This window comes from Paramisgurnus dabryanus, chromosome 9 (genome assembly GCF_030506205.2).
Source record: "Paramisgurnus dabryanus chromosome 9, PD_genome_1.1, whole genome shotgun sequence".
In the NCBI taxonomy this organism is placed as follows: Eukaryota; Metazoa; Chordata; class Actinopteri; order Cypriniformes; family Cobitidae; genus Paramisgurnus; species Paramisgurnus dabryanus.
Genome location: NC_133345.1, coordinates 12,315,472 through 12,338,848, shown reverse-complemented (window position 1 = coordinate 12,338,848; position 23,377 = coordinate 12,315,472). Strand labels below are relative to the sequence as shown.

Sequence of the window (23,377 nt, the reverse complement as noted above, 5' to 3'; positions counted from 1 at the left end):
CCAAAGACCTGGATGTCAACATATGTGGACATGAATTTTTTTGATGTTTGCACCATAATACTTAATTCTGTGTAACTGGAACCTGTTGTACAGAAACATGGACAATTACTCTGCTTCATGTTCTTAGAAAACAATTTGGTTATTATATTTATTGGTTCTTCCTAACCCCAAAATGGCTGGTAGAAATCTGAAAAAAAGACAAAACCAAAACCCGGGTCTTAGGAGGTTAAGTGTAACTGTAAAGGTGGCATTTTGAATTACAACTGCAACATCTATTCTTTCCCCTTTCATACACACTGATTTTTATTAAATTATCAGGTACTGTGTATATAATAGGTGTGTTTTCAATAGTTATTAATAACATTTTTGTTATATAAAACTGGTCAGCTGTTTTATAGCATTACTGAAACATTTAACACTCTGTTAGAGTTAGCAAATGAACATTATAATCATTATTTGTATATTTTTATTGAAATTGTTATTTATTAATAACAATAATATTATAGTAATTTTATAAATATTTTACAAATATATACAATGCATCAGACAGGAAAACATGCTTAATGATTTAATGAAACAGATCTGAAAAATACAGCTCCTACAAGATGGACAGTTAGACCATCAGTGGTCTCAAAGATGGAAGTACCAGAATCAAAGTATTAAACATGAACAATCATTTATTTTTTTCAGTGTGTCTGGCCATGACAGCTTTTTTAGTGTTTCTCTCTGGATGTAAGAGGATGATGTAGCACTTCGGGGCAAATATGGCCACCAGCAGTCCAAAACTAGAAGCCAGGATGGCAAAAATCTCCACAGCCACTGCATATTTCCCTGGTGAGCTGACATAAGCTGGAACAAACGTGATCCATACAGCACAAAAGATCAACATACTAAAGGTAATGAACTTTGCTTCATTAAAGTTATCTGGAAGGTTCCTTGCAAGAAAAGCTAACATAAAGCTCACAGCTGCTAGGAGGCCAATGTAGCCAAGCAAAATGGCAAAACCTGCCACTGAACCAATAGCACACTCGTATACTATTTTAGAGCGAATATACATTGTGTTTTTATGTGGTGTTGGAGATGCAGTTGATAGCCAGACTACACATATCACCACCTGGACAGTGGTTAGTACCAAGACTGTGCCTCTTTGTTGGGCTGCTCCGAACCATTTCATAGCACCTTTACCCTCTGGTCGAGATGACTTAAACACGGCTATTACCACCATAGTCTTGACCAGAATGCTGGAGACGCACAAAACAAAGCTAATGCCAAACACAGCATGTCTTAACTGACATGTCCACAACTGTGGTCGGCCAATAAACAACAGCACACACAGGAAACACAGTTTGAGTGACAGCAGCAGCAGGAAGCTGAGCTCTGAATTATTGGCTCGAACAACTGGAGTGTTGCGGTGATGACCGAAGATGATCATGACAACAGCACAGAAGCAGGTGCCGATCAGAGAAGCAGTGGTCAGGGAGATGCCCAAAGGTTCCTCATAGGACAGAAACTCCACTTCTTTAGGAATGCAGCGATCCTTTTCTGGATTTGACCAGAATTCAACTGGACACAGTATACATTCAGTAGAATCTAAGACAGAGAGACAGAAAGTTGTATAATAATTGAAAAGGAATAGTTCACTGAAAAATGAAAATTAAGTTGTTACAAGCCTGTAGAAATATTTTTGTTCTGCTAAACATAAATGAGAATATTTTTAAGACTGTTTGTAACCAAGAACACCTGATTGGGCACCATTCACTTGCATAGGGAAAAAAATACTATGGAAGTGAATGGTGCCCCAGATTTGCTTTGTTACAAACACACTTTAAAATATCTTCCTTTGTTCAAAATAACAAAGAAATGTATACAGGTCTGAAACATCTTAAGGATAAGTAAATAATGACAGAATTTTCATTTTTGGGTGAACTATGCCTTTCAAGATTTGAATATTTGTGTATTACTCTTTACCTGTTGTATTAGAAATCTCTCCATCTGCACAGGGCAGACAGTCAAAACAGCAGACAGGAAGGCCTTTCCTCCTGGCTCGTCTGGTGCCTGGTGGGCAGCTCTCACTGCAGACAGACCGTGGAGGCTGAAGGATACATTGTATATTTTTAGTAATTTTTCTTATGAATGTGTTTGTGTTTGTCTGCATGGCAGGATTAGAAAAGAATGCACTACTTTTAATGAATTTATTCTCTTTTATCTTATTATAGCTTTGGATTCTATCTATACTAGTTATCTAAATTACAATCAATGTAATTTACTTTTCTTGTCTCAAAGTTCCAGTATAATGCATCTTCATCCAGTGTGAGCACCTTCCCTGTTGCCGCCCCTTCATCCACCACACCGACTGTGCGGACGATGATTGACCCATCAGAGCTCGGCTGCCAGTTCATCACATCATAGATGGCCAGAGCATCTCCATTCTCATCAAATGACACACGGTCTCCAAATCCTGTGGTGAAGTGTACCTTCTGTAGGTAGTGAGCAAGCTGTACAGGTTAAGAAGAGCTTTTAGCATTTTGTGAGAATTTGTACTATGATAAACTGTATTCCTAAGTGTTACCTGCCAGGGCTGCAGGTTTGTTATGTCAGCACAGGTGTTGTCACTGAAAGGTCCTCTCCCCTCCTCACACTGCATCAGGTCATGAAGTGCATGTGCCAGGGCATAAACTGCTTTGTACACATTATAGGAGGCCCTTAGCTCTGATACATCATTATATTCATTAATTGTACTGCTCAGATCTTCTTGCCCTGTGCACATGTTTTCTCTCTCACTGTCTCCAGTCTCAAACCTGCACCCGAACATGTGTTCCCAAAAGACTCTCACCAAATTATTTCTGGGATCATTGTCAGGACGAAGGTGTTGTAGAAAATCACCCAGTCCCTGAATCTCTCCACGTCGGATGGCAATACCCAGTGTGCCAGCAACAAGAGGTACATAACGTGGAGAGTGAAGCACAGGTGAGGTGGTCCAAGCCTCACTTGCAATCCACTGTCTGCCTGTCACATTTTGCAGCAATAACTCATCCATCAGGGCTAACAGATCGGTTGAGAACGCCACAACTACCTTGGATGTAGATTCCTTAATCACTCTCACAATTCGCTTAATGTCCCGGTGATTATCATAAGGCATTATTTCAGAAAATGCCACACAACCTCCAAACAGCTGCATCTCCTGCTGGAAGGACTGAGCAGCGTAGATGCCATAATCATCATCACTATATATAACGCCAACCCAGGTCCATCTAAAATGTCTCAAGATCTGAATCATAGCTCGAACCTGGAAGGCATCACTGGGGATAGTTCTGAAGAAGGAGGGATATTTCTTCCTGTCACTTAAACAGGAGCAGGTGGCATAGTAGCTAACCTATTTAGGAAACAGAAATATATTGTAAAATATTATAATAAACAGCATAAAGTACAAACAATAACAAGTATTTTACATTGTATAATGTAAACATAAGTAATGACAATATATACATTTATTTATATATAAAAGAGCTCAGATGCAACACCCTCTTTAGTACGTCTGACATGTTTTCTTATAAAATAGCTTTTATTAGATTCTTAATAAATTCTGCAAACAAACCAGTATTTCTGAATGACCTAAGGCTAGGATTAATTGGATTTGAACCGAAACTATTTGATGAAGATATAAAATATGCCAAGAGCATTCATCATTATTATTTTCATTCTGTATTTTTGTATCATATCTTACCATTGGAACTCGAAACAGACCCAGCAAACTAGAAAGAGCAATGGAGTGAGTGGACCCTGGATCTCCAACAATAGCAATCACTGGTGGTGGACCGGTACAGTTGTGGTTGGAGATGGTCCCCTCTGTTCCACTGATAAGAGACGTGGATGCCCTGAATGCCACCACAAGCTTTAAACAGTTGTCATACAGATGATAACCAAGAGTGATGTTTGGCAGCAGGTTGGGATTCTTATTGATCTCATCTATAGCAAAAATCATGGTCTGTGCCTGCTGGAAGCTTGACATATAAAATCTATAGAAAACAAATACAAGTTTTACATTCAGGGACTGAAAAAAGACAATTAAATATACAGTGATTACATTTTTGTGTACTATACACAGTTACACTATGCAGGAATCAATTTCTGTATGTTGCAAACAATCAAATAAAGTTTGATTTCTTTAAAACAAGGCATAAAAGTAGTTATATGTGTTAAAAACATATTTTTCTTTCGCACTGTCCTCCTGTTTAGTCCAGACTCACTCTTCACACTGGGGCTGTTCTGGCTCTTTTCTGAAGCTCAGTTCTGGAAATACTTTGAGATGCTGAACCTCAAATAGGCCTCCAATAAGAAAATCTCCATCCTGGTACATCCCATTCAGCTTAAAGTGTCCCTGGATCTGACAGGAGTTTGAGCTGGGAATAAAGGTAGCTGAGATGCAGGTAAGGAAAAGATACAGACAGATGTTTACAGTGACCCACATCTCTCTCTCTCTTCATCTCGGTATGACAGACTTACCCTCTCTGTTCTGCAAGTTTATTATAAGGGCTGTGAACATTTTTTCTATGGAGCAGGAGGTGCCAAATGTACCTCCCTGGGAATGAATGTGTCATGTTTTTGAATTTTTTTAAATTTACTTTTGTTACAAATATACATTTTATATTATTAGAAACATTCACATTTTAAATTAAAAATAACTTTTGAAATGAGGACATCACTAAAAAAGGTATTTTAAACCTTTGTCTTTAAAAATGTAGTTTTTCTTTCGGGGAACACACACACATAAATTGTTTTAAAAACGGTTTTGTTAAATTATATATAAATGTTTGATTTGTTTAAAATTTGCAAGAGCTTTTACATGTACTGTACATTTAGTAATTTCTAGTTTGGTGAGATTACATTTGGTTATATTTATTTATTGATACTGAAAGAAAAGACCTCAGCTGGTGTGACAGAATGCCCAATTTTAAAGTATTGTAGCAGTTTTGTAGCACATCATAATTAAATCAAGAATTATATCTCTGATCAACAGTGTGTTACATTGGACATCATCTAGATGGCAGTAATGTGCTGGACTTTGTGTTCTTAATGCGTATGTGGTCCATCATAAACACCCTTGTGTACCTCCTGTGGTTATGAGAGGACCTCTCACTATCTTCTGGGGATTGGGTAACACAAATAATTAAAGCAGTTTTTAACTAAAAAGAGGCTCTGACCCTTTACTAGCAAGTTGTACATAATAAAGTGGCAGGTCTATATATAGTACATACATATAAATTCATATAAAAGTGTTTACTGTATTATTATCATTTTATTTAAAAAAAAGCAATGTTTTTCCACATGGCTGGAATGACAGCTTTGGAGAGTTTTCATGTATCCATATTGTAATCCTACATTAAGTGTTTCCATACATAATTATTATTTAGTTTTAATGAGTTAATTAGTGAATTATTCATTAATTTCTGATTAATTGACCAAAAATGTAATGGATGCATTTCGACAGCTGTTAAAAAAGGATCATAAACCTGTGAGAGATACACATACCAGCATTTATATTTTTGCAACACACATTTATAAAGATTTAATAAGGATTAAAGATTAGTTTAACTGGATTTTACAGTACATGTTTTAGTAAAATGTGTATTTTTTGCTTAATTAAACGTGTCTGTTCAGTAAAGCTTTTACAATTAGAACAGTACAACGAGGTAAACATTCATGGTGAAACATCGTACAACAGTGAGTTTATCATACAGTCAACAAGTGAAGCTATTTCAATTTTGTTTCTTTTCCCATTATTGCTTTTTTAGTGTTCCTCTCTGGATGTAAAAGGATGATGTAGCACTTCGGTGCAAATATGGCCACCAATAATCCAAAACTGGATGCCAAGATGGCAAAAATCTCCACAGCCACTGCATATTTCCCTGGTGAGCTGACATAAGCTGGAACAAACGCAATCCATACAGCACAAAAGATCAACATACTAAAGGTAATGAACTTTGCTTCATTAAAACTATCTGGAAGTTTTCTTGCAAGGAAAGCTAATAAGAAGCTCAATGCCGCCAGAAAACCAATGTAGCCCAGCAGCACAGCAAATCCAGCCACTGAACCAATAGCACATTCATAAACTATTTTAGACCTGATATACTGATGGTTTTTATGAGGTGTTGGAGGTGCAGTTGATAGCCAGACTGCGCATATCACCACCTGCATAAAAGTTAAAACTACAACTGTGCCTCTTTGCTGTGCTGAACCAAACCACTTTATGGCAGCTTTTCCCTCTGGTCGAGATGACTTAAACACGGCTATTACCACCATAGTCTTGACCAGAATGCTGGAGACGCACAAAACAAAGCTAATGCCAAACACAGCATGTCTTAACTGACACGTCCACAACTGTGGTCGGCCAATAAACAGCAGCACACACAGGAAACACAGTTTGAGTGACAGCAGCAGCAGGAAGCTGAGCTCTGAATTATTGGCTCGAACAACTGGAGTGTTGCGGTGATGGGCAAAGATGACAATCACAAATGCACAGAAACTGGTGCCTAGAAGGGAAGCAGTGGTCAGGGAGATGCCCAGAGGTTCCTCATATGATAAAAACTCCACTTCTTTGGGAACACAGCGGTCATTTTCTGGACTGGACCAAAAGTCATTTGGACACAAAAAACATTCAGCTGAATCTGTGAAAGACAGAAAAACCATCATAAAACAAGCATTTGTTCAAATGTTCATTACTTGTTACTGGACATTTATAATTATGAATCGCATCACCTGTTGTATTAGAAATCTCTCCATCTGCACAGGGCAGGCAGTCAAAACAGCAGACAGGAAGGCCTTTCCTCCTGGCTCGTCTGGTGCCTGGCGGGCAGCTCTCACTACACACAGACCGTGGAGGCTGAAGGATACATTGTATATTTTTTGTCATTTTTCTTATGAATGTGTTTGTGTTTGACTGCATGGCAGGATTAGAAAAGAATACACTACTTTTAATGAATTTATTCTCTTTTATCTTATTATAGCTTTGGATTCTATCTATACTAGTTATCTAAATTACAATCAATGTAATTTACTTTTCTTGTCTCAAAGTTCCAGTATAATGCATCTTCATCCAGTGTGAGCACCTTCCCTGTTGCCGCCCCTTCATCCACCACACCGACTGTGCGGACAATGATTGACCCATCAGAGCTCGGCTGCCAGTTCATCACATCATAGATGGCCAGAGCATCTCCATTCTCATCAAATGACACATGATCCCCAAAACCTGTGGTGAAGTTCACCTTCTGTAGGTAATGGACCACCTGCACAAGTTACAGACAGGATATGTGTGACTTTGCTTTATATTAATATTTTGTGTCAATACTGTATTTACTATAGCTGCCAAATAAGCTGTGCTTCTGTGTACAGTCTTACCTGCCAGGGCTGCAGGTTTGTTATGTCAGCACAGGTGTTGTCACTGAATGGTCCTCTCCCCTCTTCACACTGCATCAGGTCATGAAGTGCATGTGCCAGGGCATAAACTGCTTTATACACATTATATGAAGCCCTCAGTTGTGATACATCAGTGTATGCTGTGTTTGTGCTGCTCAGATCCTCTTGCCCTGTACATAGTTTTTCTTCTTTCATTTCTCTGTCTCCAGTTTCAAACTTGCACTCAAACATGTTCTCCCAGAAAATTTTCAACATATTATTTTTTGGATTGTTGTCAGGATGGAGGCATAGCAGAAAGTCATGGAATCCTTGAATCTCTCCTCGTCGTATAGCAATGCCCAGCGTGCCTCCCAGTAGAGGCAGAAAATGTGAAGAGTGCAATATAGGTGTTGTGGTCCATGCTTCGCTTGCAATCCACTGCTTACCTGTTACGTTTTGCATCAACAACTCATCCATTAGAAAAAACAGATCAGTTGAAAATGCTACTATAACCTTTGCTGTAGAGGCCTGAATGACTTTTACTATGCGCTGAATATCTCTACGGTTGTTATCATAGGGCAGGATCTCAGAAAAAGCAACACAACCTCCAAACAGCTGCATCTCCTGGTGGAAGGACTGAGCAGCGTAAATGCCATAATCATCATCACTATAAAGAAGACCAACCCAGGTCCATCCAAAATATCTCAAGATCTGAATCATAGCTTGAACCTGGAAGGCATCACTGGGGATAGTTCTGAAGAAGGAGGGATATTTCTTCCTGTCACTCAAGCAGGAGCAGGTGGCATAATAGCTAACCTAATGTGAAGTGTCAAAAACAATTTTGGACTAAATAAAATGTTAAACTTTTACAAAAATGCATTTCTGTCAAAACATCATCTCTTACCATAGGCACTTTAAACAGACCCAGCACACTGGATATTGCAATGGATTGAGTGGAACCTGAATCCCCAATGATCCCAATCACTGGTGGTGGTCCAGTACAGTTAAGGTTGGAGATGGTCTCCCCTGTCCCACTTATTAAAGCTATGGCAGCACGAAATGCCACTCCAAGTCGTAAACAGTTATCATAGATTTGGTAACCAAGCGTAATGTTAGGCAGCAGATTGTGATTATTGTTGATCTCATTTATGGCAAAAACCATAGTCTGTGCCAACTGAAAGCTTGCCATGTAAAATCTAGATAGCACAACACAAATGTTTATTACAAATACATTTTGAATGTTGAGATTTATATAACAATTTATTTCCATAATACATTTTCTGCTCTTAACACAATGTCAATTAAACATGTAAACAGATTGGAGGTCACAAAAATAATAAATCAATTAATTAGCTCTATCATTCTGTTATTTTCTTCTTTCATTTAAACCTCATTTTAGTTTTCTTTGATTGTTTTTATCCTTTGCAGTCCAGACTCACTCTTCACACTTGGGCTGTTCTGGCTCCATTGTGAAGCTCAGTTCTGGAAATACTTCGAGATTCTGAACCTCAAACAGGCCTCCAATAATAAAAACTCCATCCTGGTACATCCCATTCAACTTGAAGTGTCCCTGAAGCTGACAGAAGTCTGGGTTTGGTAAGAAAAAAGCTGAGGTAAAGAACAGATATAGGAATATGTTTTGAGTGATCCACATCTCTCCTCCTCTGTTCCACTCCGCGATATTCACTATATGAGTGTGTGGGGTGTTGTTTATAGAGGAGGAGGTGTCACATGAGAAATGAGGACATCATTCTGGATAACTGATTTGTTTTACTCATTCATGTCACTCATGAAATGGGTGAAGAATAACATCTAAGGCATGATAAAAACTGTTTTGCTTTTGTGCTGTAGTCCAGGAAGCCACAAACTCTCCAAGCAAAGAAAAAAAACAGCCAGGTAGACTACTAAACTAAACTTCTTTTACATTTTTGTCAATACATTTTTTAAACTTTTTTGCATTTCCATGGACTGGTAATTCCTCTGGAATTGCATTTCTAGTTTTCCTTTGTCTTTAAAAATGTAGTTTTTTCTTCTGGGAACACACACACAGCACGGCATTTTATACCGTACAAACTGTATATTATAAAATGGCCCATTCTTGTCCTTCATTCTGATTGGGTGAAATGCATTCTAAGCCGTGATAAAATACCCCGGTAATCCCACGGTTCAGACTCCATTACATAAGTATCAATGCGCCATTGTTGCTGCGTACTGATTTATGAAAATAAACAACACAGTCTTTAATCATATTTTAAATTTTTCTACAATTGCACGATTAATGACAATAACCAGATAAATGTCAATAATTATTGTTGAGTCATCTTGTCAATAAAGAAAAAAAATGCTTCCTTTATTGTTCTTTAACATCAAACGAGAGTTACGTATGTAACTATGGTTCTATGAATCCCGGATGACCGCCAGAGACGGTGCTTAAGCACTGAATGATCCATCTCGCAAATGCGCAGGTCGAGTGTTTATACCAACAAAGTCACCCGTGACCCCTGATGACAACGGAGAGTCTATATCTTCCGGTGACATCAAACGATCTGTTCGCTGCGGTGCTTAAGGCAGTGCGCCTTATTGAGAGGAGAGCGCAGAGTCTGGCAACAGGACCACCTCCAGTGGATGGGAAGTGGCGACATTCACTCTGTAGAACCTGGAGAAGGTACTTGGTGATGCCCATGATGCTGCCTCACAGATGTGCTCCAGGGGCATGCCGCGCAGGGGTGTCCATGAAGTTGAGACCGCCCTGGTAGAGTGGCACCTTACCCCAAATGGCAGGGGGTGACCACCTCGTTTATATGCCTGGGTGATGACATCCACCACCCAATGAGACAACCGCTGTTTGGAGAGAGCAGAGCCCCTCCTAGGACCACCATAGCAGAGGAAGAGCTGGTCTGACTGCCTTTTACCCACGGTCACGACAACGTAGGTTCTGAGAGCCCGTACGGGACACAGCAGTTGTAATCTGTCCTCCCCTTCTGGTGGAGTAAATTGCGCCAGGTGGATAGGTTGGTTAAGGTTTGACAATGACAGAACCTTTGGGAGAAAAGCTGAGTTCGGCCACAGAGTAACCCCCGAGCCATTGGAGTTCCACCTCAGACTGAGTCACTCACAGAGAGAGCATGAAGTTCCCCAACATGCTCAACTGATGTGATAGCAAGGAGAAAGGCAGTCTTAAGAGAGACCCACTTCAACTCTGCCTGAGCCAGGGGTTCAAAGGGAGGTGAACATAAAGAATCGAGCACCAGGTGCAGATCCCAAGCTGGGGCGCGTTGTGCTTGTGGGGGGCGTAACCGCCATGCACCCTTCAGAAAAAGGGACTCCAATCTGTGACACCCCACCATGTCGTTATCCACCCGAGCATGTCGAGAGGAAATGGCTACCACGTACACCCTCAAGGTAGCCGGGGACCGGCAGCCATCTAGGTGTGACTGGAGAAACTCTAAAATCTTTGGAACTGAACAGTGCACAGGGTCCACATTCCTGACTGAACTCAGGGATCCACTCCTGCCCTGCCGAAGATGTCCCAGATGCTGAGGACCACATCTGGATGAAGCCACCACTCCCCCAGCGGGGGCTTGCAACGGAAGAGTAAGTCTGCTGCCTGATTCTGCTCCCCAGGCAAATACATTGCCCTCAGGCTGGCCAGGTGTGGCGCTGCCCACAACAGGAGGTCCTAGGATGCCTGCAGCAACGGTGCAGACCTAGTGTCTCCTTGGTGGTTTATGTGAGACACAGTCGAGACAATTTCTGATCGCACAAGCACATGCTGGCCTTTCAGAAAGAAACGAAAAACCTGCAATGCCCTGTGCACAGCCCACAGTCCCAGAACGTTGATGTGCTGTGAGCGCTCCCGCACAGACCACAACCCCTGAGCTGTCCGATTCTGCCACACAGCACCCCACCCCGAGAGGGAAGCATCTGTTGTGAGGATTTCCTGATGAGATGCGATGGAACCCAAGGGCATCCCCTGGAGGAGAAATTACCTTTCCCACCATGGGGCCAGAGCAAGAAGGCAACGACGTGACACCTTGAGTCTCCTGTGCACGTGCCACTTGACATCCAGGTGAAAGCCATGCAACCACCTCTGGAGGGGATACAGCGACAGCAGTCCTAGAGGAATCACGATAGCAGCAGCCGTCAGTTTCCCTAGGAGGCGCAAAAACTCCACATAACGTAACTGCCTGCCCTCTCCAAACAGAAGGAGGAGGCGGAGGATGTCGTCCATCCGCTATGGTGACGGGTGAGCCTTCATGGTGACTGCATCGAGAGTCATCCCGAGAAAAAGCGTGCCCTGCGATGGAACCAGGCAACTCTTTGTAAAATTCACCTGGAGGCCGAGGCGGGCCACATGGGAGAGAAGACACATCGAATCCAGGGCCACCTGAGACTGGGATGGTGCACAGACTAGCTAGTCGTCCAGATACGGGAGAATCTTCATGCCCCGCGACTGCAAGTGCGAGAGGGCCGCCGTCGCACACCTGGTGAACACCCGAGGGGACAGGGAGAGACCGGATGGGAGCACCCGGAACTGAAAATGATGCCCTAGAAAGGCAAACCACAGAAACTGCCGATGGTGTGGTGCTATAGGGATGTGGAAGTAGGCATCCTTCAGGTCTACTGACGTAAACCATTCTCCTTTGGCAATCACACGCAGAACCTCTGCAGTGGTCAGCATGTGGAACCTCAGAACCTTCAGGAACCTGTTAAGACCCTTCAGGTCGAGGATAGGGCGGAGTCTGCTGTCTTTCTTTGCTACCAAAAAGTAATAGGGGTGCAATAGGGGATCTTCTGGCTCCATGGCACCCTTGTCCAGGAGGGCGGACAACTCCTGGGTGAGGGCTTGGGCTTTTGCCGGGTTGCTTATGATGGTCATCTTGACCCGGCCATAGGCTGGGGGCTGGCGTCAGAACTGAAGTTTGTACCCGTGGGTCAAGGTGGTAAGCACCCACGGGTCCCTGGTAGAGGCTGGGAGAAACAGCTGACGGCTGACCCCCGGGCTTCAGCGTCGGGCCCCCTGGCCCCTAAAGGTTCCAGAGGCACGACGGGTACAAAGGCTTGAGGTTGTCCCAAGGGCAGTCGCTCAGGCACCCGAAAGGTCGGTGCCTGCTGCTGAGCAGGCTATGGATGTGGGCACAGAGATCTAAGGTAGCCCCTGGGGTGAGCCTGTGGACGAGAGCTGCGCTGTGAGACAGGTGGAGGACCTTTAGCCCTGCTAGGAGGCGGCACACTCCTTTGAAGCCCAGACAGCTGTTGCCGAGTCCGTCCAGCTTGGACCGTGCGCTCAAGAGCTTCCAGGGCTGCGGAACCAAACAGCTCCCCCGGTTCCACCGGAACCCTGCGGAGTGTTCTCCTGCAGACCTCAGTGAGAGGAGATTGTGCCAACCATGCCTGGCAGCAAGCTTGCACAAGAGTAGACATCAACCGCCCCAATTCCCTAGACATCAATGCGAATGCATCGCTAAAATTGTGAACAGATGCATCCAACTCAGCCTTCTGCCGTGAAGCTGACAAAGCGAGCATCAGGTGGGACATGGAGCTACCCATGTGTGCCATGCAAGCCACTGCATCATAGGACATCCAACTGTAGACGGGCTAGAGCCATATGAATGATGGCTCCCATAGAGCAGTCCTCAACACCACCAGTACAGCTAAGGGTTTAACGGGAGCCGGCCGCGCAGAGGCTTGGGAGGCTCCCATCTGTGGAAGTACCTCTGGCTCATATTCATTAAACTGGCCAGCTGATGCTGCCATGGAAAGCACATCGTCCTTCGACTCCAAGGAGGCTGCAGAAGGAACAAAATCATCTGGCAGCTCTGCTCCAGTCCCGGACTGGAAGGCCAGGAAGAGGGACTTCATAGTATTGAGCTCCCCTGTTAGTTGGTCCACTTTGGAGGCAAGCTGGGGTCCCTTAGCCTTTTTTGTAGGAGTGGGGCCTGCGGTCTCAGCAGCCTGATGTTAGGCTACCCAGTCTGATCTGGAGCCAGTCCCTGGGGCCAAAAGTCCATGTGATGATGTAGAGCCCAACAGTTGCTCCACCTCAGCCACCTAGCTGCCCTCACTGCCCGAGGCATGATACCACAGTTCATGCAGGGGTCGTCAGAAAAACTCTCCTTTAAATGTTCGAAGCCAAGGCATAAGGGACATAAATCATGGACATCCTCAAGCTGCAGGGGAGCCATACACTCTGAGCAGGAGTGGTTGCCAACCATGCTGGCAACTGAGAATAAAGAAAAAGGTAGCCTCAGCTGGAACCCTGCCACCAATCTATTTACTGAGGCACAAATATGCTGGGAGCGGGAGTGAAAGCAATGCCTTCACCAGCTAAGGGTTAACTATCCCAACGAAAGAAGATACTAAACGCAGTACAGGTGCCGGGAGCGGGAGCGAAAGCACAACCGTCACCGCAAATGTTGTGAAGCCAGTTAAGGGTAAGCGCTAGTAACAAAAAATTGGCACAATCGAGCTGGCACGAATACACAAAGTGCAGTAAAGCGCCAAAACGGTTAACAAAAAAACGACACAACCGAGTTGGTACGAAATACGCAAAGCGCAGTTAAAGCGCAAAAGACATTGAACAAAATAAACCGGCACAACCTAGTTGGCACGAAGTACACAGCGCAGTTGACAATCAACCAGAAACGCGTCCGTGTTACAAGAAATAAATGATAAATCGATGGCAAGTGCCCAGGTTAATCCAATTATATAAACGGTTGGTTACAAATGTCGGGAGAGGGAGCGAAAACACAGCCATCACCAACAAATGCACCGAAACAAAAGTCAAGCAAATAAACAACCAGCTATATGTAAAGTATGTAACTCACCTCTCGGTGGATTCCATTGCGGCCTTTGGAGGGCGAGCAACTCGCAGCTCCAACAAAAAAATGTCACAAGGCCACCAGCAACGAATGAAACACGTAACAGTTAGCAAGATCCTTTAGTCTTTGGCTAGCGCGAAAAAAACAACCTGCGAAGCGAGAACATGAAAAGGAACAGATCCTCTGATGTCACCGGAAGATATAGACTCTCCGTAGTCATCAGGGGTCACGGGTGACTTTGTTGGTATAAACACCTGCGCATGCGCGAGATGGGTCATTCAGTGATTAAGCACTGCCTCTGGCGGTCAGTAGGGATGAAATAGAATCCATATTTCCGCTTTAATCCACTAGATGGCGATCTTACCCAACTTAAACACTGATGCATTCACTTAACATTGAAACACAGTGTTTAAGTTTTGATCAGGCTCTGAATCCAATCTCTTACAAAAGTTCATAAAAATTGAATTATCTCAGCTTTTAGCTCAAAATTTGAGAGAACAAATGAAGGTAGGATGAATCAATTTTTTGTTTGTTGGAAAGCGAAGGGTCTGTTCCTTCATCTGATATATTTTATGTTTGTTTATAGAAGAACACTTTCCTGGAAGGCATTCAACTAAAACTCATGAACTCATGATTTAAACTAAAACTAACAACGCCCCTTAGATGTTATAAAATGCACTGTTAACCCCACTGCTTCTTGGGGCTTATTGCTTTATTCTATTTCCTTCCCCTAACCCAAACCGTAACCCCAACCATCACAGAAACCTATCTGATACTTTAGATTCTCGAGAAACATCATCCTATTTGATTTATAAGCTTGTTTCCTCATGGGGACCTCAAAATGTCCCACAAGGTCACAAAAATACTGGTATTCCTATCTTTGTGGGGTCCCCACAACGTGATAATTACCAGGTACACACACACACAGTTTTAAAAACGGTTCTGTTAAATTATATATAATTGTTTTTTATGTTTAAATTTGCTAGAGAGAAACAGCTTTTACATGTACTGTACATTTATGTGCAGTTAGGTGAGATTACATTTGGTTAAATTTATTGATTGATACTGAAAGACCTTAGCTGGTGTGACAGAATGCCCATTTGTCAATTTTAAAGTAATGTAGCAGTTTTGTAGCACATCATAATTCAATCAAGAATCATATCTCTGATCAACAGTGTGTTACATTGGACATCATCTAGATGGCAGTCATGTGCTGGACTTTATGTTCTTAATGCGTATGTGGTCCATCATAAACACCCTTGTGTACCTCCTGTGGTTATCACAGGACCTCTCACTATATTCTGTATATACCTATATGTACAGAACATACATATAAATTCAGATTTAAATAGTGTATAATTATCATTATATTAAAAAAAAAGTTTTTCCACATGGAGTGATGAAATGAAATGGCTGAAATGACAGCTTTGGAGTTTTCATATATCAAAATTGTAATCCTACATTTAGTGTTTCAATTTAAAATGATTATTTTTGTTTTAATGAGTTAATTAGTGAATTATTCATAAATTAATGAAACATAATTAATGCATTTCAATAGCTGTTAAAAAGCATCATAAACCTGTGAGAGATACACATACTAGCATTTATATATGTAATATACATGTATTTTTGTAACACACATTTCTAAAGATTTAATAAGATAAAAGATTACTTTAAGTTAACTGGATTTTACATGTTTTAGTAAGTAAAATGTGTATTTTTTGCTTAATTAAATGTGTCTGTTCAGTAAAGCTTCTACAATTAGATGAGTAAAACGAGGTGAAACATTCATGTTGAAACATCTTGCATCTAACAACAGTTAGTTTATCATACAATCAACAAGTGAAGCTATTTCATTTGTCTTTCTTTTCCCATTATGGCTTTTTTAGTGTTTCTCTCTGGATGTAAGAGGATGATGTAGCACTTTGGTGCAAATATGGCCACCAGTAATCCAAAACTGGATGCCAAGATGGCAAAAATCTCCACAGCCACTGCATATTTCCCCGGTGAGCTGACATAAGCTGGAACAAACGCAATCCATACAGCACAAAAGATCAACATACTAAAGGTAATAAACTTTGCTTCATTAAAACTATCTGGAAGTTTTCTTGCAAGGAAAGCTAATAAGAAGCTCAATGCCGCCAGAAAACCAATGTAGCCCAGCAGCACAGCAAATCCAGCCACTGAACCAATAGCACATTCATAAACTATTTTAGACCTGATATACTGACGGTTTTTATGAGGTGTTGGAGATGCAGTTGATAGCCAGACTGCACATATCACCACCTGCATAAAAGTTAAAACTACAACTGTGCCTCTTTGCTGTGCTGAACCAAACCACTTTATGGCAGCTTTGCCCTCTGGTCGAGATGACTTAAACACGGCTATTACCACCATAGTCTTGACCAGAATGCTGGAAATGCACAGGACAAAGCTAATGCCAAACACAGCATGTCTTAACTGACACGTCCACAACTGCGGTCGGCCAATAAACAGCAGCACACACAGGAAACACAGTTTGAGTGACAGCAGCAGCAGGAAGCTGAGCTCTGAATTATTGGCACGAACAACTGGAGTGTTGCGGTGATGAGCAAAGATGACAATCACAAATGCACAGAAACTGGTGCCTAGAAGGGAAGCAGTGGTCAGGGAGATGCCCAAAGGTTCCTCATATGACAGAAACTCCACTTCTTTGGGAACACAGCGGTCATTTTCAGGACTGGACCAAAAGTCATTTGGACACAAAAAACATTCAGCTGAATCTGTGAAAGACAGAAAAAAAACATAATAGAAACAAGCATTTGTTCAAATGTTCATTACTTGTTACTGGACATTTATAATTATGAATCGCATCACCTGTTGTATTAGAAATCTCTCCATCTGCACATGGCAGGCAGTCAAAACAGCAGACAGGAAGTCCTTTCCTCCTGGCTCGTCTGGTGCCTGGTGGGCAGCTCTCACTGCACACAGACCGTGGGGGCTGAAGGATACATGATTAAAATAGTGAAGCATGTGTTGCTACATTATAGACCATTATACACATGAATACCATACTGTAGTTTTGTGTACATTTTTTAAAAGACTAAAAGGAAATATAATGTTAATTACTTTTCTTGTTTCAAATTTCCAGTATAATGCATCTTCATCCAGTGTGAGCACCTTCCCTGTTGCCGCCCCTTCATCCACCACACCGACTGTGCGGACAATGATTGACCCATCAGAGCTCGGCTGCCAGTTCATCACATCATAGATGGCCAGAGCATCTCCATTCTTATCAAATGACACACGGTCTCCAAATCCTGTGGTGAAGTTTACTTTCTGTAGGTAATGGACCACCTGCAGAGTTTACAAACAGGATATGTGTGGCTTTGTGTCAATACTGTATTTATTATCTATAGCTGCCAAATAAGCTGTGCTTCTGTGTACAGTCTTACCTGCCAGGGCTGCAGGTTTGTTATGTCAGCACAGGTGTTGTCACTGAATGGTCCTCTCCCCTCCTCACACTGCATCAGGTCATGAAGTGCATGTGCCAGGGCATAAACTGCTTTATACACATTATATGAAGCCCTCAGTTGTGATACATCAGTGTATGCTGTGTTTGTGCTGCTCAGATCCTCTTGCCCTGTACATAGTTTTTCTTCTTTCATTTCTCTGTCTCCAGTTTCAAACTTGCACTCAAACATGTTCTCCCAAAAAATTTTCACCATATTATTTTTTGGATTGTTGTCAGGATGGAGGCGTAGCAGAAAATCATGGAATCCTTGAATCTCTCCTCGTCGTATAGCAATGCCCAGCGTGCCTCCCAGTAGAGGCAGAAAATGTGAAGAGTGCAATATTGGTGTTGTGGTCCATGCTTCGCTTGCAATCCACTGCTTACCTGTTACGTTTTGCATCAACAACTCATCCATTAGAAAAAACAGATCATTTGAAAATGCTACTATAACCTTTGCTGTAGAGGCCTGAATGACTTTTACAATGCCCTGAATATCTCTACGGTTGTTATCATAGGGCAGGATCTCAGAAAAAGCAACACAACCTCCAAACAGCTGCATCTCCTGGTGGAAGGACTGAGCAGCGTAAATGCCATAATCATCATCACTATAAAGAAGACCAACCCAGGTCCATCCAAAATGTCTTAAGATCTGAACCATAGCTCGAACCTGGAAAGCATCACTGGGGATAGTTCTGAAGAAGGAGGGATATTTCTTCCTGTCACTCAAGCAGGAGCAGGTGGCATAATAGCTAACCTAATGTGAAGTATCAAAAACAATTATGGACTAAATAAAATGTTAAACTTTTACAAAAATGCATTTCTGTCAAAAACAACATCTCTTACCATAGGCACTTTAAACAGACCCAGCACACTGGATATTGCAATGGATTGAGTTGAACCTGAATCCCCAATGATCCCAATCACTGGTGGTGGTCCAGTACAGTTAAGGTTGGAGATGGTCTCCTCTGTCCCACTTATTAAAGCTATGGCAGCACGAAATGCCACTCCAAGTCGTAAACAGTTATCATAGATTTGGTAACCAAGCGTAATGTTAGGCAGCAGATTGTGATTATTGTTGATCTCATTTATGGCAAAAACCATAGTCTGTGCCACCTTAAAACTTGCTATGTAAAATCTAGATAGAACAACACAAATGTTGTCATTTTATGACTCTCAGGTAAATTATATTGATGGTAATACTTATATAAATTAGGTTTATTACAAATACATTTTGAATGTTGAGATTTATATAACAATTTATTTCCATAATACATTTTCTGCTCTTAACACAATGTCAGTTAAACATATTAACAGATTGGAGGTCACACAAATAATAAATCAATTAACTAGCTCTATCATTCTGTTATTTTCTCCTTTCATTTGAACCTCATTTTAGTTTTCTTTGATTGTTTTTATCCTTTGCAGTCCAGACTCACTCTTCACACTTGGGCTGTTCTGGCTCCATTGCGAAGCTCAATTCTGGAAATACTTCGAGATTCTGAATCTCAAACAGGCCTCCAATAATGAAACCTCCATCCTGGTACATCCCATTCAACTTGAAGTGTCCCTGGATCTGACAGAAGTCTGGGTTTGGTAAGAAAAAAGCTGAGGTAAAGAACAGATATAGGTAGATGTTTCGAGTGATCCACATCTCTCCTCCTCTGTTTCACTCCGCAACATTCACTATATGAGTGTGTGGGGTGTTGTTTATAGAGGAGGAGGTGTCACGTGAGAAATGAGGACATCATTCTGATTTGTTTCATTTACTCATCTCGGGTGAAGAATGGCATCTAAGGCATGATAAAACTTGTTTGCTTTTGTGCTGTAGTCCAGAAAGCCAAAAATTCCCCTAGCAAAGAAAAAATGTCTGGATGGACACCCCCGGGACATTTGGAAACACATGGGCTGGGGCCACCGGCATATCATTGTTATCAGTTTCCAGAATAATTTGTAGAAGGTCTTCTCTTTCTCACTGTAAGATTATTATTAATCTCTTCATGCCAAAAAACCATAGTATGTTCTTCCTTAAATCATATTGTGCTAAATAAAAAAAGTTTCCATTTCAGGTTTTTAGGAAAGGCAAGGCAGGTTTGTATGTTGCACATTTAATACACAGAGGTAATTCAAAGTGCTTTATAAAGACAGAAATAATTTCAAATTGAGGAATAAAGAGAAAACAGTATATTTCTAATGTGAAACGGCATATTTATTAAATATAAGAATTTATATAAAGAGATAAATTAGTCTTGAAGTCACACAAATCTTTAATAAAAAAAACTGTGAGCTGTAGCTTCATAATTTTGTTAGTATGACAGCATCTATTTATTGTTTTTCATTGTTTGTTTTACTATTTATTGTTTTTCATTATTTGCTTGGTTTCTTATCTTTCCAGCCTCACTCCTCACACTTGGACAGTTCTGGCTCAACTTTGAAACTCGTTTGTGTAAATTGAAGTTATTGAAGCTTTGGACCTGAAAAAGCTGCAAAAAACCTCTCAATACATCCCTTGAAGTGTCCCTGGATCAAACAGGAGTATGAGGTTGAGATGAGGGCAGCTGAGATACAAGTAAAGATCAGATTCAGGTACTGTATGACCTATCACCCTTATACAGTATAGTGCTTTTCTCAAATGTATTATCAGCACTGTGCACCAATGAAGCAGGAGGTTCTACATCGACCTCTCTGGGAATAAATGTGTCAATTTGAATTCATAAATATTTCTTTATTCTGATAATTGCAGAATGGCTCAAGGTTCAGGATGATAAAATATTAGGTTGCTTGCTTTGCTGTCACTGTCTCAAAAAACAGCTCTAAAATCTAAAACATTTCTGTACTTATCTCATTACAAGGACTTTTGTTTGATTTAATGTAATTTATTATTAAATGAATGATCTTTTCTACCCTTTAGCATTGACCCTTAAAAAAACGTTTTACATTTTTTTGAAGATCTCTGAGGTCACTTTTCTCACTATAATTTTGGTCAAATCAGAAAACACAGAGGTTTCTTTCACTAAATTTTTAATGCAGCTCATAGACATACGTAGTTTTCATTCCAAGGTATTAATGCAACTGATCTTTTCTATACCCTTATTCTTACAAAAAAAATTCTGTTACAAGGCTGTTCAAAACGTTTCGGTTACGTATGTAACCCACGTTCCCTGAAGGAAGGGAACGGAGACGTCACGCCGTGACCGACGAATTGGGAACTCGGTTAGAGAGACCAATCTGCTTCGTTTACTACTAAAACGCCAATGAACTTGGCATTGAGATATTTGCATAATGCTGGCGCCGCCCCGCCAGGTGCGTATATAAGCAGCAGGTGCAAATAGGGAAATTAGCTTCATTTCGCTGAGAAAGCCGGAAAGTGTGACCGGCCGTAAACAGCAGGAAGCAGCCCTCTGGCAACGGGACTTGACGTCTCCGTTCCCTTCCTTCAGGGATTGTTCCCTTTCAGCCGGTCACTACGACGTCATGTCATGACTGACGAATTGGGAATCCCTACCAAAACGGCACTGGGGCTGACCTCTTCCAGTGTCTGCAATGTGGATGCCCGAGCCAAACACATAGGTTCGTGAGGTTGCAGCTAGTGAGAGGCTGACAGCGGATGCCCTGCAACATCAGGCTGCCAGGGCAGCGGAGGAGAGTCAATCAAACCATTATCCATTTTGACTGGATGGCCTTCCATACTGACAGTTATTGTGTAGCGTCAGTTGGAGGCTGCAAGCCGACATGTGAGCTCAGTGATCTCCCAGATGAGGAGAGAACATGAGAGGAGACCGGCGCGACAAGAACACTGTAAAACCTAATGAAAGTGTTAGGTGTCGCCCAACCAGCAGCTCTGCAGATGTCTGTTAGCGATGAACCACGAGCGAGTGCCCAGGATGAGGCAACACTCCTAGTGGAGTGAGCTCTCAATTTAAATGGACATGGGGTGCCCTGCAGATTATAAGCAAGGGCGATAGTATCAACTATCTAATGAGACATCCTCTGCTTAGTGACAGCTTTCCCTCTCTGCTGACCACTGTAACAAACAAAGAGCTGGTCTGAGGTCCTGAGGCTTTGTGTGCGATCCACATAGAGGCGCAGCGCGCGTACGGGACATAATAAAGCCATGGTTGGGTCTGCCTCCTCCGGGGGCAGCACTTGCAAAGCTCACCACCTGATCTCTGCAGGGAGTGGTGGGAACTTTGGGCATGTAGCCTGGTCTGGGTCTGAGTGTTACGCTCGAGACAGCAGGACCAAACTGAAGGCACGAATCGTCGATGGAGAATGCATGGAGGTCACCTACTGTACCCTCTTAACAGAGGCCAATGCGAGCAGGGTCAGAGTTTTCATTGACAAAAACTTCAGACTCACAGACTGCAAAGGCTCGAACGGGGGTCCCTGCAGGGCTTTTAGCACCATGGAGAGGTCCCAAGGAGGAATAGAGGGAGGGTGCGAAGGATGCAGCCCCTCTTAGAAATCTAATAATTAAATAGTGCTGGCCAACCGATCTGCCGTTTATTAAAGAGTGATGTGCAGATATAGCGGCGACGTCAACTTTAATGGTGGAGGGTGACAGCCTACCATCTAACCGGTGTTAAAGGTATGTAAGCATGACATTAATAGGGCATTCTCGGGGGTCTTCGCGTTGCGAAAACCACCAATGACGAAAAGGTTTCATTTAAGCATGTACGCGTGTCTAGTAGGCGGCGCTCGCGTTGCAGTGATGGTGTTAGATATTGCTTGCGATAAATTACCTAAACCTTGCGCACGCTCAATGACCATACATGAAGATCCCACAGGTCGGGGCGTGGGTGCCATAACGTGCCCCCTCCTTGAGAAAGAAGATCCTTCCTCAGGGGAATCCGCCAGGGAGGGGCTGTCGCGAGGAGCATCAGTTCCGGGAACCAATTCCTGGTCGTCCAGTAAGGCGCAACCAGTAGAAGGCTCTCCTCGTCCTGCCTGACCTTGCACAGCGTCACTGGAGGGAATGCGTATTTTCGCATCCTCCGCGGCCAGCTGTGTGCCAGCACATCCATGCCGAGGCTGCCCTTGGTTAGTGAATAAAACAGGCGAGAATGGGTATTGTCCGGCGACGAAAACAGATCTATCTGTGCACGACCGAACTTCTTCCAAATTTGCTGAACCGTCTGGGGGTGGAGTCGCCATTTGCCAGGGCGCGCTTCTCGTAAAGCGCATCTGCCGCTTTGTTAAGCGAGCCCGGGATGTGGATGGCACGAAGGGACCTCAGATGCTTCTGACTCCAAAGGAGGAGATGACGGGCGAGATGCGACAGGTGACGAGAGCGCAAAAACCGCCTTGACGGTTGAAATACGCAACAGTCGCAATGTTGTCGGTGCCGAATAATAAATCCTTCCCTCGCAGCTTCGTAGCAGAGCGTACGAGTCCCAGATATACAGCCCACCGCTCGCTGCAGTTGGGGTACTATGCACACTCCTGAGACTGCAAGCCCGTCGTACGTGGCTGCTTACCCCGTGCTGGGGGCATCGTATGTGATACAGAATGCCAGGAGACCTGTCTCAGGGGCATATCAGCCCTCAGAAATGCTGGGTCTGACCACAGGGTGAAATTGAAATGACACGCAGTTGTAATGGTTACACGGTGTATGCCGGTGCGCCATGCTCTCCTCGGGACTCGATCGTAAAGCCAACGCTGAAGCGGTCTCATA

General features: G+C 42.6%; 3 protein-coding genes across 3 annotated transcripts; all 3 read right to left on the bottom strand.

Moving 5' to 3' along the window:
- Nucleotides 1-673: 673 nt before the first annotated feature.
- LOC135769324 (extracellular calcium-sensing receptor-like) lies at nucleotides 674-4,468 on the bottom strand. The gene is made up of 6 exons (XM_065278661.2): nucleotides 4,248-4,468; nucleotides 3,725-4,016; nucleotides 2,570-3,373; nucleotides 2,268-2,495; nucleotides 1,969-2,092; nucleotides 674-1,590 (listed from the first exon to the last, which is right to left on the bottom strand). Exons 1-6 carry the CDS (start codon nucleotides 4,466-4,468, stop codon nucleotides 674-676), a joined length of 2,586 nt encoding a protein of 861 aa, XP_065134733.2.
- Nucleotides 4,469-5,751: 1,283 nt separating this feature from the next.
- Nucleotides 5,752-9,046, bottom strand: LOC135773178 (extracellular calcium-sensing receptor-like). The gene is made up of 6 exons (XM_065282665.1): nucleotides 8,832-9,046; nucleotides 8,297-8,588; nucleotides 7,396-8,208; nucleotides 7,056-7,283; nucleotides 6,757-6,880; nucleotides 5,752-6,665 (listed from the first exon to the last, which is right to left on the bottom strand). The coding sequence occupies exons 1-6, from the start codon at nucleotides 9,044-9,046 to the stop codon at nucleotides 5,752-5,754; spliced, it is 2,586 nt and encodes an 861-aa protein (XP_065138737.1).
- Nucleotides 9,047-16,061: 7,015 nt separating this feature from the next.
- On the bottom strand, nucleotides 16,062-19,357 carry LOC135773177 (extracellular calcium-sensing receptor-like). The gene is made up of 6 exons (XM_065282664.1): nucleotides 19,143-19,357; nucleotides 18,550-18,841; nucleotides 17,648-18,460; nucleotides 17,322-17,549; nucleotides 17,070-17,193; nucleotides 16,062-16,975 (listed from the first exon to the last, which is right to left on the bottom strand). Exons 1-6 carry the CDS (start codon nucleotides 19,355-19,357, stop codon nucleotides 16,062-16,064), a joined length of 2,586 nt encoding a protein of 861 aa, XP_065138736.1.
- Nucleotides 19,358-23,377: the final 4,020 nt, after the last annotated feature.

Excerpts from the sequence above, each read along its gene's own strand:
- LOC135769324 (XM_065278661.2), bottom strand. The coding sequence starts at position 4,468 with ATGTGGGTCACTGTAAACATCTGTCTGTATCTTTTCCTTACCTGCATC. Across the intron at positions 4,017-4,247 it reads GAACAGCCCCAGTGTGAAGA|ATTTTATATGTCAAGCTTCC; the intron begins GTGAGTCTGGAC and ends TGTTTTCTATAG. Across the intron at positions 3,374-3,724 it reads GTCTGTTTCGAGTTCCAATG|GTTAGCTACTATGCCACCTG; the intron begins GTAAGATATGAT and ends TTTCCTAAATAG.
- LOC135773178 (XM_065282665.1), bottom strand. The coding sequence starts at position 9,046 with ATGTGGATCACTCAAAACATATTCCTATATCTGTTCTTTACCTCAGCT. Across the intron at positions 8,589-8,831 it reads GAACAGCCCAAGTGTGAAGA|ATTTTACATGGCAAGCTTTC; the intron begins GTGAGTCTGGAC and ends TGTGCTATCTAG. Across the intron at positions 8,209-8,296 it reads GTCTGTTTAAAGTGCCTATG|GTTAGCTATTATGCCACCTG; the intron begins GTAAGAGATGAT and ends ACTTCACATTAG.
- LOC135773177 (XM_065282664.1), bottom strand. The coding sequence starts at position 19,357 with ATGTGGATCACTCGAAACATCTACCTATATCTGTTCTTTACCTCAGCT. Across the intron at positions 17,194-17,321 it reads GGAAATTTGAAACAAGAAAA|CCCCCACGGTCTGTGTGCAG; the intron begins GTAATTAACATT and ends TGTATCCTTCAG. Across the intron at positions 16,976-17,069 it reads AGAGATTTCTAATACAACAG|ATTCAGCTGAATGTTTTTTG; the intron begins GTGATGCGATTC and ends TGTCTTTCACAG.